Raw genomic sequence first — 16,556 nt, forward strand, 5'->3', positions numbered from 1 at the left:
CGTTTCCACACTAAGTATATTGTTAGTTAAGGTCCAGTGTAGTTAGATACCTGGTTATGTGGCACACTGATTAGTTTAGAATTAGGGAGCTGTGGAGTTGGTGCTTTCAGTCTCTCCACAGGAAGCCTCAGTCTGGCTAGGACCCAGAAGATGCCACTGGAGCAGCTGCAGATGTCATAAGCAGGTATGGCACAGCTGGACCTAAAGGACAAAATGTAGACAGTCTAATATTTATTTTTTATTTACAAAGTGCGTATAAATATTAATGCAAGCGAGTGGTTTATATATGAAGAAAATAATACTCTAATTCTATATTTCCAATCCTATGTTTTTATTCTCAAATATGTTATGGTCTTTTATAAGAACAAACCTATGTACACTGCTCAAAAAAAATAAAGGGAACACTTAAACAACACAATGTAACTCCAAGTCAATCACACTTCTGTGAAATCAAACTGTCCACTTAGGAAGCAACACTGATTGAAAATCAATTTTGCATGCTGTTGTGCAAATGGAATAGACAACAGGTGGAAAATATAGGCAATTAACAAGACAAGGAGTTGTTCTGCAGGTGGTGACCACAGACCACTTCTCAGCTCCTATACTTTCTGGCTGATGTTTTGGTCACTTTTGAAAGCTGGCGGTGCTTTCACTCTAGTGGTAGCATGAGACAGAGTCTACAACCAACACAAGTGGCTCTGGTAGTGCAGCTCATCCAGGATGGCACATCAATATGAGCTTTGGCAAGGTTTGCTGTGTCTGTCAGCGTAGTGTCCAGAGCATGGAAGAGCTACCAGGAGACAGGTCAGTACATCAGGAGACGTGGAGGAGGCCATAGGAGGGCAATAACCCAGCAGCAGGACCGCTACCTCCGCCTTTGTGCAATGAGGAAAAGGAGGAGCACTGCCAGAGCCTGAATCTAATTGAGCACATCAGGGACATCATGTCTCACTCCATCCACCAACACCACGTTGTACCACAGACTGTGCAGGAGTTGGCGGATCCAGGAATGGGAGGAGATCCATCAGAAGACCATCCACCACCTCATCAGGAGCATGCCCAAGTATTATAGGGAGGTCATACAGGCACGTGGAGGCCACACACACTACTGAGCCTCATTTTGATTTGTTTTAAGGACATTACATCAAAGTTGGATCAGCCTGTAGTGTGTTTTTCCACTTTAAGTTTGGGTGTGACTCCAAATCCAGACCTCCATGGGTTAATAAATTTGATTTCCATTGATCATTTTTGTGTGATTTTGTTCATCATTCAACTATGTAAAGAAAAAAGTATTTAATAAGAATATGTAATTCATTGAAAACTAGGATGTGTTAGGTTAGTGTTCCCTTTATTTTTTTGAGCAGTTTATATATGTTCACAATCAAATATTCTAAATGAAATAAAAAACAATTATAATAATATATGCTACATACACAAAATAAATGCAATAAATTCAGTACTGAATATAAAAATGCTTTGAATCTTTATTTCTTAACAACTTTGAGCGGTGGATCTAATGGTCCTTGTTGGACGCAAATGTGTATTTAATGTTTATCCAATAATGAATGTTTTTATGTCCGTGAACCCGTGTAGTATACACACACTTTTCCAATTTATATATCCATATTAAACTGTAGATGCTGAATGTTAAATTGCTGACAACAATTCATAAGCTGCAAATTACCTGTCTCCTTTTCCGGAGACTGGATTGATGCCGGAGGAATCTCTGGAGCTCTCTTCTTGCGCAGAGGAGAAAAGTGAAGGGTACCCCGCCGCTGATTGATTGCTGGCCGTGCACACCAGATGTGCGCCAGCGGACTCGGGGCGAATGTCCCGCTCCCTCTTCCCACCAAACAGCCGCACTCCTCCAAAACGATGGGTTGGAGCCATGTGCGGTGAAGATAAGACTGCTGCTTGTGCTGTTACTAAAGTTGCCCCACCTCTTACGCATTTCACTCCTTAGCTGGGAGCTTGAGCTTTTTCAAAGAAACGCGAAATGCGCAAGTGGCAGATCCAGGGATTCCTCAGGCATCCATCCAGTCTCTGGGAAAGGAGACAGGTAATTTGCAGCTTATAAATTGTTGTCAGCGATTTAACATTAAGCATCTACAATTTAATATGGATATATAAATTGGAAAAGTGTGTGTATACTACACAAGTTCACAGACATAAAAACATTCATTATTTGATAAACATTGAATGCACGTTTGCGTCCAACAAGGAAAATTAGATCCACCTCTCAAAGTTGTTAAGAAATAATGATTCAAAGACTGAAAGCATTTTTATATTCAGTACTGAATTTATTGCATTTAATTTATGTATGTAGTATATATTATTTTTTATTTCATACAGAATATTTGTAAAAATTTGATTGTGGACATTAATACATATTTTATGGTCTTTTATAAAGAACACATCTATTTGAGAATAAAAACATAGGATTGGAAATATAGAATGAGAGTATTGTTTCCTTAATTTCTAAACCACTCGTTTGCATTAATATTTATAAGCGCTGTGTAAAATAAAATTAAAAAAAACTAGTTCACATACACTAAAAAAAATAGTTTTTGAGTATTCAACTTGCCTCCACAAGAAAGTTTAACACATGCTGCTACATATATAGATATTTAATTTACACTATTCACATTAGCGCCGGAGTACAACATCTCATCAGTCAATGGGTTCAATGCCGACATTATGACCAAAAAGATATGATTGTCGAATATTCCGTAGCCAACCCCTTGTAACATAGGGCCTTATTCTAGTTCACTCTTTCTGACAAAATCCTTCTTAGATGGACAAAACCATGTGCACTGCAGGTGGGGCAGATGTAACTTGTGCAGAGAGAATTCGATTTGGGTGGGGTTTTACTTGTAAGTGAGATCTATATTGCAGTGTAAAAATAAAGCAGCCAGTATTTACCCTGCACAGAAACAAAATAACTCACCCAAATCTAATTCTCTCTGCACCTGTTACATCTACCACCTGCAGTGCACATGGTTTTGTCCATCTAAGAAGGATTTTGTCAGAAAGAGTGAACTAGAATAAGGCCCATAATTACAAATCCAACATTACAGCTTTCCCACCAGAACGGTTATTACAATGGTCTTAATTACATATGTTGCAATAGTGTCCTTCTAGGAAAGCATCTACTGTTCTCATTCTAGAAAACTATTTCACAGTGAACAAAACATTAAAAAAAAAAAACATTTTTGTATTTGTCCCATTAAACGTCCTTGTGGTAAGCTTTATGTTAAGGACTTTAGGACACCCATGGTGAACATAAATAAATATAAGTAAGTACAATTAGAGTGGACATAAAAAGCATTTTTATTACTTTTGTGTGGTTTTAATTGTGGGTTTATGACATGTGGGCTCCATGTATGGATTTGTTCTGCTTATTAATATGTTATTTACACTGACACAAATGCAGCTTTTAATGAGCATTATATGTTACTTACATCTCTACAGGTTCCACCATTCCACCTATGGATGCATCAATGTTTAAATATGGATTACACACTATGGGCGGTATTCAATGTGAATACCGGCGACGTGCAGCGAATCCTGTTTAGGATTCGCTGCACATTCGCCACTGCTCGCTGCGTTCCGGAGCTTTGCCGGCTCCGGTATTCAACGAGTCAGGGGCTCGCTGCCCCTGACTGGCGAATTTGAGCTCCTGTGGCGGACGCCGCAGGGAGCCTGAGGATGGTGGCAGGCAGGGAGATGGAAGTCTCCCTGCCTGCCCCAGAACGTTTGTGGGGGGGAGGTGGGCTCCCCGGGTGCCAGGCAGCACAGGCTGCCCCCCGGGGGTGCCAGCAGGGGACCGGGTATATTCACTACACCCGATCATGAATATGTAATGATCGGTTGAAGTGAATATATGAATATCTAATGAGCGGCTCAGCTCCGGCCCCCTGCTGGCTGGTCTGTGTAAAAAAAATATATATATTTTTTTTTTTTTTTTTATTAAATATATATTCATGTGCTTACAGCACATGAATAAAAATAGCATGCCCCTCCTCAGAATAAAATTCCAGATTTTTTGACACCAATTGTAAAAAACAAAACACTTTATTTTAAAAGTTCACCTTCCACTTCACCATAAAAAGATAGCGATTGCTACTCTGTGAATCATGGCGAAAAAAACCTTGAAATGTATTCGCCATCTGGTCATTGAATAGGGTGATTCACCGTTTTAGTCAGAAATTCGCCTTACAGCACAAAATCGCCATAAAAACATGGCGAATCAGCCTCATTGAATACCGCTCTATATATCCATTAGTATTGTATTTATTATGATATGCAAAAGGTCCTGACAGTCAGAAACCCAACACTTCCTGGAGCTAAGGGCCTTATTCTAGTTCACTCTTTCTGACAAAATCCTTCTTAGATGGATAAAACCATGTGCACTGCAGGTGGGGCAGATGTAAAATGTGAGAAAATTAGATTTCGGTGAGTTATTTTGTTTCTGTGCAGGGTAAATACTGGCTGCTTTATTTTTACAAGAGATAAATGCAAGGGTGATAAAGAGATATAAACGTCCAACCAATCACATCCTAACTGTCATGTTACAGGCTGTGTTTGAAAGAAGTCAGTAAGGAGCTGATTGGCTGGACGTTTATCTTTCCTTATCACCCTTGCATTTATCTCTTGTGAAGGCTTAATACATCTGCCCCATTGTGTTATAAAACATGCAAAAGAACAGAAACATACATTCAAGAACAGTGAGAGGGGTGTCAGGGAAAGAGATGGTATAAGGGGGAGAGAGGTTGTGTTGGGGAGAAAAAGAGATAAGGGTGTCATGAAAAAAAAGGGTGTCAGGGAAAGAGATCATGTATCAGGGAGAGAGGAGGTGTCAGGGAGAGAAAGGGGGAAAGACAGGGAGAGAGGGGTGTCAGGGAAAGGAGGAGAGGGTGTCAGAGACAGGGAAAGACAAAGGGTGTAATGGAGAGAGGGAAGAAAGAGGAACCATAGTGTAAAGTGGAGGGGATTAGAGAGAGAGAGGAGAAAGACTAGGGGCACAGAGAGAAACATAGGTGAGGCAGAGAAGTGACATAGGGGAGGGAGATGGAAGAGAACAGGGGAGAGAGAAAAGGAGTGACAGCAAGGGAGAGAGAGAGAGCACAGGAGAGAGAAAAGAGAAAAGGCTATGGTGTGATAGTGAAAAGGAAGAGAAAATAAAAAAGGTGTGGGGGAGATTGAGTGGGGTTAGAGAGGGGAGGCAAGGCAAGGGGGGAGCATGAGTTTGAAAGGGTTGACATACGTCCCTTTGTTGTCATGTCCCACCCCCCAGTACACACAATGCTGTAGTAGGTCTCACTCTCACCTCCGCGACAATGTTCCGCAGAAGCTGGTCTCCTTGGTCCTGGCGCCTTCTTAATGCTGATGCCACTAGAGGGGCGGGGAATCACAGGATGACGGGCAGCCATTGCCCGGGTGGTAATTTATATATATATATATATATATATATATAAAAAAAAAAATCAATAGGGTGCAGTGGATTGTCTGCTTGGTAGTGTGAGAAAAAAAAAGGCTCACTAATCTTCTGTCCTCTAACATGAGGACCGAGGTTTGGAACCATTTCCTAAATTCGTGGGTTGCTGTACTGCAGCGGTTCTCAGTCCTGACCCTCAAGGCATTTAGGGGGCTAGTTTATAAACATAATTATCTCTCCAAATTAAGAAAATATGATACTTATATCTTGTGGAGATTTTTTTTTTGAAGAGGATAAATCTCTCTTCTCCAGCGGCAGCTGCAGCACAGGCCAGAATTAAAATAGGAGCCACCAACCTGCCAGTGATTCCATGCCGGCGATGTGTGGCAGCATTTTGGGTGACGGTTGGTGCTGCTCCCCTATTTCATCCACCCCGTGTATTTAATAGAGGAACAGACATACCTGATATCAGCCCCATATCCCAGCAAAATTGGGTACTTATGTATTATCTGGGCTCCCATGTTAAATGCACCCCATTTTTTCATACCCCTACTATCCAACTACGCATGGAGTTGATTTTATATAGTGTGGCGAGCGCAGCGAGCCACCGTGCCCGAAGCGTGGCGAGCGCAGCGCGCCCCGCGAGGGGACACGGTCTCATAAGAAAACCGGGAGCCCAGATATTACATAAGTACCCAAAATTGGCTGCTCCCAACATTCTTACAGTAGTTCAGTGATTTTGTATGAAAGCAAGAAAACATCACCATTGTAATCATTCCAGAATGCTTGTTCATTCCACATTATCCTACACTTTATTTTACAGTATGAAGACCCTTTTGTATAAACCAGGGCAGCCTTTCATTGAACTATTGTCTATTCATTCATAATTATTTAATACAATTTGGTGTCCTTCCTGTTATGTGGAAAACAAATAGTTTCAGATATGAATCAATGGGAAATGGTTGAATCCAGAATCTGTTTCATAAAAAGAACAACATTTGGGTCTGCTAAATATTAGTTGGGAACTGCCTATCACTGTGAGCACTGTCATGGGTATACCGATTGCTCATCCTTAAAACTGCACTACTGAAGGCAGAAGGTGGTAGCGCTGTGGATCCCACACCAGAGGGAGCTCCAGGCATCTTCCCGTCTGTCACACCCCCTCCTCCAGTCCTCGTTCAGCCATGGCCAATAGCTGGAGAGCTGTTGGATAAGCGTGAGGATTGGCTCTCCAGCTCGCGCCCCCCTGTCCTCAGTCTTAAAATAATGATTTGTAAGATACCATTTATTACCAGAATTGCACTAATAATGTAATGTGTGAAATCCTGGAACAGGATGGTGAAAACATGGTGTGGAAACATACCTGAAATTCAAAATAGGAGTGAGTCAGGGAATAGCAGCAGCCCCATCCCTCACAATTAATTCTACTGTCCTAAGACAACACCCTAACCCTTAAATCCAGTGGTTTTTACACTGTGCACCGTGGCAAGCTGGAGAGCTGGAGAGCTTTCTCTGAGGGGACAAATGGCAGCCGATCCCAGCAAGTGATACCGGAAGGCTGTCTGATCTGACAGATCCTAATGTGCAGCACTTGTGATCTAGGGGCTCAGATCAGACGAGCACGGAACAGAGAATGGGATCGGATCTAAAACACGTGATTTGCTGGATTTCACCCGATTTATTGGCCCTATGCATCTGAATCGTGTGAAATCGGGGAAAGAAAAATGTGCTATTGTATGGCCAACTTTACAGTTTGAACGGTAGTCATGAAACCATTTAATTGTATAGTTGCAAGCATGGACCTGTGGATTCCATGATAAAGGATTTGTACCAATGTACTGTACTTCTATTCCAATGCGGTTGAAAAGCCTCCAATGCTTTTTCCTACTTGAAAGACCATAAATATCTTCTGTTCTTTATTAACAGACTAGATGAGCCAAATGGTTCTTATCCGCCATCAAATTCTATGTTTCCATGACTTCTGTGAAGATCCTTCCTCTTATTGCCTTTTACCTTTCCAGCAATAGGTGTGACTGAGTAATGCAACCTTTCTTTGACCGCGGTCTTAGCCACAACGTCTGTACTCATAGTTTGTGCCACAGACTCATCTGGAATGACTGGAGACTTCCTGTATTTCGGTCTCTGAACTGCTGTTCCACGTCACCTTTTACAGTCGTCATATGGACTTCGTGTTTTTGGGTGATTCTAGCACGAAGTCTCCTGTGTGTCTAACATTGCAGCCTGGCGGCACTAGTACTGGGGGGCAGATTTATTAAGCCAGTTGAAGTGATAAAGTGGTCGGTGACAAAGCACCAGCCAATCAGCTCCTAACTGTTAAGTTACAGGTTGGGTTTGGAAAAAGAAAGGAGCTGATTGGCTGGTGCATTATGACCAGCCACTTTATCACTTCACCAGACTTAATACATCTGCCTGTTAGTTTCGCTACAAGTTTGAAAAAAATGTCACTATGCTACACTGCTATTTGCGACTGTCTCACACCGCATGGTGTATGGAGGCTTATGCTGGGTACACACCAGGACGACTAGGGCCCGATTCTGTCAATTTAGATCCAATTCCGACCGGTTGTATGCAGATTGTATGTACTATCGTGTGTTTTTGACATTTATTTGATCCGATTCCGATCCAATGCGCGTTCACGCCGCTCGTTTGGTCGCATCTTTGGTCCTACGTGCTGCAGGTAGGATCCGTCAATCCCAGGCCGACCGACCGTCAATCGTATGCAGATCGTGAGTGTTTTTTGCCGCCTCCGTCGTCCGTCCGTCGGTGCGTCCGTCGTTTGATCCAGCCTATTTGAGTGGCATTTCCTAAACACTCCCCCGGCGCCATGTTTTTCCACATAGCAAACAGCGCTGGCGCAGCAGTTGGACTCTCCTTCTTGTCTCATCTCCCAGAACAACAACCTGGTATGTTTGCACTCCCAATGCTCTTCTATGCATGCCCACTGATGCCACCAATGTATATAGTGTGTATAAAGCACTGGTTTGGCAACCGTGCACCCGACCATGTCACTGTTTTTTTTGGGTGGGCCCCATGTGTGTGTGTATACATATAACCAATGTCCACCATTGCAGTATTCCAAGCACTCCTCTCTGCTAGGCCCCATTCACCTGTGTGTGTGTGTGTTTGTGTATATATAGATATATATACATAAACCATTGTCCACCATTGCAGTATTCCATGCACTCCTCTCTGCTAGGCCCCATTCACCTGTGTGTGTGTGTGTGTGTTTGTGTATATATAGATATATATACATAAACCATTGTCCACCATTGCAGTATTCCATGCACTCCTCTCTGCTAGGCCCCATTCACCTGTGTGTGTGTGTTTGTGTATATATAGATATATATACATAAACCATTGTCCACCATTGCAGTATTCCATGCACTCCTCTCTGCTAGGCCCCATTCACCTGTGTGTGTGAATAGCAATCTGCACAATAAAATGTATAGTGGTTTTCATAAAAGTTTATTAACATTTTAAATACTTAAAACATAAGAACTAGGTAAACTGGTAACTATAACTATAAAAATTTAAATATGAAACAAAACATGGGTATAACTATAACAACTAAAATGGTTTTATCTTTTTACAGTCCCAATGTCCAACGCAAAGGAACAAGAGTTTCTTGAAGGGTTTATTGAAAAATATCGTTCACACGAATGCCTGTGGCGAACAAAATCCAAGGAGTATTCAAACAAAATGAAAAGAAACCAAGCCTTGGAGGACTTGGCACGCTACAGTCTTCCATTTCACCCAGAGGCCAATGTTGAATGGGTGAGGAAACGCATCCAGAATCTGCGCACGGTGTTCTTAAAGGAACACAAGAAGGTGGAGGCTGCAAAGAAGTCTGGTGCTGGAGTCGACGAGATGTATCAAACATCGCTCTGGTACTATGACCGGTTGACATTCACCCTCAGCCAGGAGTCGATGAGGACAGGAGTAGTCCTTATGGTAGAACATGAAAACCAAGAAGTCACGGCGCAGGAGGAGGAGGAGAATTCGCAGTCTGCATCGGTGAGTCTATTTTTTTGGCTATCTAATTGATTCCTCCTGCCAATCCACAGCGCCCTCCCCATTAAAGTAGGCCATGTACTGTTCCCTCACCTGTTTGGCTCGTGCACTCCCTGTGTAGTGTTGTGTTGGGGTTTGCAAGGAGGATATCTGCACTACCTCCTCTGGCAGTTCTTGGTCTTCTTGGAGTGCTGTGCCTGTAGCCCTTTGCTGTGTGGCTTTTCTGCGGAGCAAATTGTGCAGGACACAGCACGCCGTGACAACCCAGTCAATTTTGTCCACCCTCAGGTTAATGGCAGTGTGGAAAATGCGAAACCGGCTTGCCAGGATGCCAAAAGCATTTTCCACAACACGCCGTGCCCTGGATAGCCTGTAGTTAAAGATCCTTTTGTCATGGTTCAACCCCCTTTGCGCATATGGCTTCATGACATGCTCGTGCAGGCCAAAAGCCTCGTCAGCCACAAAAACAAAGTTAAGCCCCTGTTTAGTTTCCTGGACAGACGGCAAGTGAAGGGTGTTCGCTATGAGCCTTTCGTAGAACTTTGTGTCCTTGAAAGTGCCACCATCCGATGCACGGCCATTCCTTCCTACATCCAGGAAGATAAACTCATAGTTCGCATTAACAACAGCCATTAGTACAATGCTAAAATAGCCCTTGTAATTAAAATAGTAGGAACCACTATTGATAGGCTGGGCTATGCGGACATGTTTGCCATCAATGGCTCCACCGCAATTTGGGAAGTTCCATCGCTGTTCAAACTCCTCTGCGATGACTTTCCATTCATTCACGCTGGTAGGGAACTGAAATTAGAAGTAAATAGAATTGATTAGTAAACATGTTCAATTTTTTTACAGCTTGGTGACTACCCACCTGCAACCCCAGACCTATCTGTCCTATCTGAGAATGCATGCACATCGAACGAAGTTCCTACTCCGGCACGCACTCCGCCACCCACCCTGGAACCCACTCCACCACTCCCCCGTGCCAAAAAAATGCGTGGCAAAGGAAAAAAAGGAGAAGCAGCGGCACATGAAGAATTTATGATGCGGGCACATCAAGTCCTGCAAAGAAACCCGGACAAACATGACAACTACTTCACTTATGTGGCAGAGTGTGTTCGCAACATGGCTCCTAACCAGCAACTTACTTTTGAAAAGTTATGCATGGAGTTGGTGTATAATGGCAGTTTAGGGTATCTCAACAGTGGCACTAAAATAGTTGGCATTGGTAGTGCACCAGACACACCACTGTCATTAGAATCACCAGTGCCTACTCCGCCTGCCACCGTAGCAGGCCAGTCGAGCACAATTCCAACACATACCCAGTCAACACCTACACAGCCTTCTCAACCCCCCCAGTACCGTCAATTCTACAGTTCTTTACTGATAGAAGATCCAGAGTGTCCTGTTTTTGAGGATCTGTCTTAAAAAATAGGCTACTTTATCATTTACCATCGACATGGTCTCAGCTGCAGGTATGTGATGGCCACTGCTCACATGGCGTATGGCGCACATCAATGGGGCCGGGACCATTGCATCTGCGCCATGCGCCATGTGGGCCGCAGCCTTTACATATCTGCAGCAGACATCCTCTGCCACACAAGGGCCACAGTGTGTATTTTTGTTTATTTATATGCTGCTACCTGTACCTGCATTACCAGAGGGAGAACAGGATTCTCCTCAATCTGGATAGCAAACTCCATTTATTGCCCTTTTTTCTTTGCCAATAGTATGGGGTACTGTGCGGCAGACATGGTCTCAGCTGCAGGTATGTGATGGCCACTGCTCACATGGCGTATGGCGCACATCAATGGGGCCGGGACCATTGCATCTGCGCCATGCGCCATGTGGGCCGCAGCCTTTACATATCTGCAGCAGACATCCTCTGCCGCACAGTACCTTATCCCTACTGTTGTAAGGGCATGTTCCAGAAGTTACCAGAGTGTGTTTTTTTTGTTTATTTATATGCTGCTACCTGTACCTGCATTACCAGAGGGAGAACAGGATTCTCCTCAATCTGGATAGCAAACTCCATTTATTGCCCTTTTTTCTTTGCCAATAGTATGGGGTACTGTGCGGCAGACATGGTCTCAGCTGCAGGTATGTGATGGCCACTGCTCACATGGCGTATGGCGCACATCAATGGGGCCGGGACCATTGCATCTGCGCCATGCGCCATGTGGGCCGCAGCCTTTACTTATCTGCGGCAGACATCCTCTGCCACACAGTAGCCCGTACTTATTGGGAAAGTTTAAACTGGGTCATACATACTTAAATCTTTATATATAGTGTGTGTTTTTGTACAATATCTTTTATATATGGTATTATAATATATTTGTGTTGACACAATCTATTTACTATTTTACATGTTTTAACCATGAAAGGCCTAAAAAACCTGTTTCTGTCCTAGGCCTAAATTATAAATAAAAATATTTTGTTTGCACAATAAAGTGTACAGTGTATATTTCATCCTTACCTTGCAATACTGGTACTGCAGCACCTTCACAATGGCTTTGCAGGTCTCCGGGATGATGAGGCCCAAAGCTTGCGGGGAGATGAGGGATCCAAACTTTAGGTCAGCAAGAGACCGTCCTGTCGCCAGAAACCTCAGGGTCACCACCAGCCGTTCCTCAGCAGGGATAGCCATGCGATACTTGGTATCCTGCTTCTCGATGTGGGGAGTCACCAGACGCAGCAATTCCTGGAATGTGGCATCATCCATCCTCAAGAAGTTACGAAAATCGTCTGGGTTATTCTCCCTGATGTCCCTGAGCAGTGGCATGTGCGAACGAGTCTGACGCTGAAGTAGCCACTGCTTTGTCCAGCATGATCTTTCTCTCCTGCGCTGGGCTCTCTGACGCCTGAGCTTCAAAACTGCATAATAGAGCAGGTACTGTTGCTGGTGACTACCCATCACTGCATTCTCCATAGTGCAGGGTTAAAAGACACTTTGTAATGGCAGGCAAAACAAAGTAATGTGTAAATAGCTATGTCCAGCAGGTATAAACCAAGCCTCACTAGTAACAAAGCAGAAATACACTGGTTTAAAATGGCTGCTGCTATTCCTATCCCCCTCTGCTAGTCCTCCCCCTCTGCTAGTCCAGCCCCTTCATTACAATTTCAAAGGCCCATCTGACGACGGTCGCATGTGTTCTTGCAAAAAAAACAAAAACCAGCGATCCGACCGTCTTAACGACCATCGCGGGCACATCGGGATCGGATCTAGATCGTTCCGCAAAAAAACCCACAATTTTTGCTAATCGTTTGCTGGGGACTGCCTGGGAGCTCCCGGGAAGTCCAAGGGAAATCGTTCCATGGTCGTCTATCGGTCGTGAACGACGGTGGTCGTCCTGGTGTGTACCCTACATTAGTATGGCAGGGTAAATCAGTTCCTATTCTTATGGGCAAATGTCCAAAGACACAGAAATAATCTATCCATTATTCTAAACTCCTCCCCGAGCCCACAATTACACTTGGAAGCATCTTCTGTGGTCCCCTTGTTTTCGGTTATGGATAATTAGGTTGGCAAGAATTAGGTCAACAGACATTAGGTCAATTGTTACTAGTCCACAGGCAGTAAGTGGACAACTGACAAATGTCGACGTGGTCAAAACAAGCAAAATGTTGACATGCTAAACACACCTCCCGATCGTCAAAGTGACAATCTAATAATAGCAACCTGCCGGACAACATGTGATACCCCCGCAGTTTGTGTAAAGCTAACTAAAATCAGTGGCTCTCAACCTCGGTCCTCAGGACCCCCCAACAGTTAATGTTTTTCAGGTCTCCACACAGAACCACAGGTGAAATAATTCGCTCCACCTGTGATCTTTTAAAATGTGTCAGTGAATGAGTGCACCTGTCGGGTGACCTGGGAAATGTGCACTTTTGGGGGTACTTGAGGACCGAGTTTGAGAACGGATCTAAATGAACAAACATTGAAAATACATACCTTTAAATTTAATAAAACAAATACAAATAGTAAAATAAATTCTCACTTTAGATTTGCAGAGGTTCAGGCACAGATATAAGACCTACCAGAAACCATTGTCTTCCTTTGCAATGACAAAAAACAGGACAGCAGCAAAACTATTTAAGTTAACTGGTTTAATGGATTTCAAGATGGTACAGCTGAGAATTAGCTTATTCAGTGCTAGAGGAATATTCACAAAAAAAATAATTGTGGGGCCACTGTCACGTCAGTTTATCATCATGATCTACCAATATGAACCTGTATCACTTCAAAAAGGAAAACGCCTAATGTTATACATAAAGCCAAAAGGTGAATGTGTCTTATGTTCTGAAACAAACAATGGCTGACACCAATGACAAGTCTTCCACAAAACATGGAGATGAGCTATGTTCACAGCTAACGCGATCTGTACATAACAGATTCCAACTAAAAAAAAAAAAGCCTGTTATCTGCAGCTGTGGAGAACAATGACAAGAACTGGAAGATAAATGGCTTGAAAATGTTACCTGTTGCAAAGAGAAGGCAGCCATTTTGTGGGTTGAGCTAAAGTTCTAGAGAACACAACCTTTCATAGGGGGGGGGGGGGGGGGGGCTGGCTGATTTCATCACGGCACCACGTTGTAGGAACTAGGTATGTCAAAATGGAGTCACATATGTTAGGTCAACCAACAAAATGGCTGTTCTCACAGTGTGTGCTGTACATTACCTGCATTCCTGATATCTTAATAAAGACTCTCCACTTTCTGTAATATACACATTTCCAATTTATGGATATTGCTACAAAATAACCTGAGATTTGAAGAATTGTGAGCGAACAGTGGGGAGCACATAATGATACACGGCCTCAGCTGGAGACAACTACTGTGCGGCTGCTCGTGTCCCAATCTATAGAGGTTTACCTTATCTGACGGACCAAGATTTCAGAGCAGCCTTTTCCTGAACACACACCAAACACATTATATGTAATCAGTTCTGTAAGGTTATTGTTACTAAGGCAGCAGGTGACGTACGAGACGTTCTGGATCTTAATATTAAAAGCTGCTTTCACATTAGATTTGGCTTTACCATGACCTACTTGATATAGATAAAAGGGATGAACGGTGTAGTTTATGTTCAACTTACTGTAAGTCATCTACAAATCCAGCAACACCCGACTAGTGATTAATGCTAACAATTCTGTATACAAGATGATTTCTCCAGTTCATCTCAATTTCAGAACTATAAATTCTAAATCCAGATTCTCTTATGCTCAATCGGTATATTACAAGTAATTTGTGCTGCTAGCTTGTCCCTTTACTGTAGGTATGAGATGAAGCCTGCATGTTAAACTTATAGTTATATTCTATGCACATATACAATAAGGAACAGTTGATTCTATCCTTCATGTGACACAAACCACTCATCCTGTAATCGCCCACATTTCAGAATATAATAAAAATGGTACTTGGTTATGACGTAACAGTCAGAATGCCATATTGGTGTTAGAAGTGGGACATCATGGTGGCATATTTCACATAATTTGTATTACGGTTTCTCTGACAGCTGGCAGCATTACCCACTGTGTCCATTATATAATTCTGGAATTGCGTAACCCACCGGATATTCTTATGGTCTACTTGACCGCAACTGGTCTTTGTTGCAATGCTCCCATTAGGCTACAGGTTCGTCTCTTCCCCATGAACACTCTTAATCGGCAACAGCAGTGATTTTTAACCTGCATGTCCGTCGGGCACATTCGATTATCACTGTAACAGGCTGGATAAGTCACTAGACTTTAGGCATTATAGGATAAATGACTTGAGCGAATTAAACTATTAGACGGGATCAAGTGTGATGGGTTCAACATCATTGAAAATGTTAAAATGTTTTTAAATTAAAAATTTCTTCATGATACTGGCTTTGTTTGTGTCAACATTATTAAACATATGGGTGCACCATGAAGCATTGCCAACATGGAAGGAGAGTCAGTGGATGGGTCACAACTTGGGAGGAAACCGCTGCATAGTAGCTCCGCCATAAAGGCTGCGGTGTTCTGATTGGCTACATATAGATCTAGCTCTGTGAACATTCTAAAGGATCGATGAGCTACAACTTGGTGCCGACTGTCTGAACATTCCAAAAGCTTCCAAAGCTTAATTGGAGCATTTAAATGTTCCACCTGGTTATAGATTGTCGCATGAGAAGCTAGAACCGATCTCACCAACCAGGAAACATCGTGCGTCAATGGGACCATTTCAGTCAAAAAGCAGAACTCAACAAGATCAGAAGGGTAACAAAATAAGGTCTCTAAGCTTCACATTATCAAACTTCAATGCAGTGTTGTTAAGAAAGGCCGTAATGCTACGGTTACTTAGAAATATATAAAACATTAATTGCTTTCATCTACAGTATTCTTCTGTTGAACAGGCTCATGCAAAAACTGGCATCAACGGTTCATAATACCAAATCCAATACTCGGTTTGTTTCAGTCACGTAATACCGGTCTTCCTTTAAAGTGAACAAGTTCTAGCATAAAAATTGGGTGTTATTTCAAAACGGGCAACACTGGCCGGTAGAGTGTTTGTATAAAATCCACAGAAGGGCCTCTAGTTGTGCAAGGTGTCCCGCACTCTAGATTGCAGAGCATCGCAGGTCTTCTTGGCATCTCCTAACAGCATAGAAGTGTTGGGTTTGTAGAAGATGGGATTGTCAACAGCAGCGTATCCAACACCGAGAGACCTCTTCATTACAATAACCTGCAAGGAACACGTACACATCAGCTTTTAGAAAAATGACCATTTCAACCTATGGTGCAAGGATATGTTGCAAATATGAGGAGCACAGAACAGTAAACTAAATTATTTTCGGTACTTCCTCATCTTTGCGGCCACCGCTTAAGTCATCACTTCGCTCGCCAGAACATTACTAAAAGTAATAGATGGTGGAGTGGACACAGGAGGGTGGCGTGGACCCAGGGTGGTGCACTGTACGCTATGTAAGTTCCATAGCATAAGCAGTGGCCGCAAAGATGAGGAAGTACCTTATTTTCCAAGTTGCTGGAAAGAAGGTATATGCCAATATGTCAAATTTACATGAAATAATAAAAATAAATGTCTAAGCAAAGAGTAACCGGCA

The 16,556-nt window shown here is 42.9% G+C and overlaps 1 protein-coding gene across 2 annotated transcripts in view; it reads right to left on the minus strand.

Moving 5' to 3' along the window:
- Positions 1-13,557: 13,557 nt before the first annotated feature.
- Positions 13,558-16,556, minus strand: part of NNT (nicotinamide nucleotide transhydrogenase) — a 108,178-nt gene continuing 105,179 nt past the window's right edge. For both annotated transcript variants that reach the window (XM_083153961.1, XM_083153970.1), the window contains exon 22: positions 13,558-16,177. In XM_083153961.1, coding sequence (XP_083010087.1) covers positions 16,028-16,177 — 150 coding nt within the window. In that variant the 3' untranslated portion in view covers positions 13,558-16,027. The remainder of the gene's footprint in view (positions 16,178-16,556) is intronic.

This window comes from Crinia signifera, chromosome 1 (assembly GCF_055691185.1).
Source record: "Crinia signifera chromosome 1, ASM5569118v1, whole genome shotgun sequence".
In the NCBI taxonomy this organism is placed as follows: domain Eukaryota; kingdom Metazoa; phylum Chordata; class Amphibia; order Anura; family Myobatrachidae; genus Crinia; species Crinia signifera.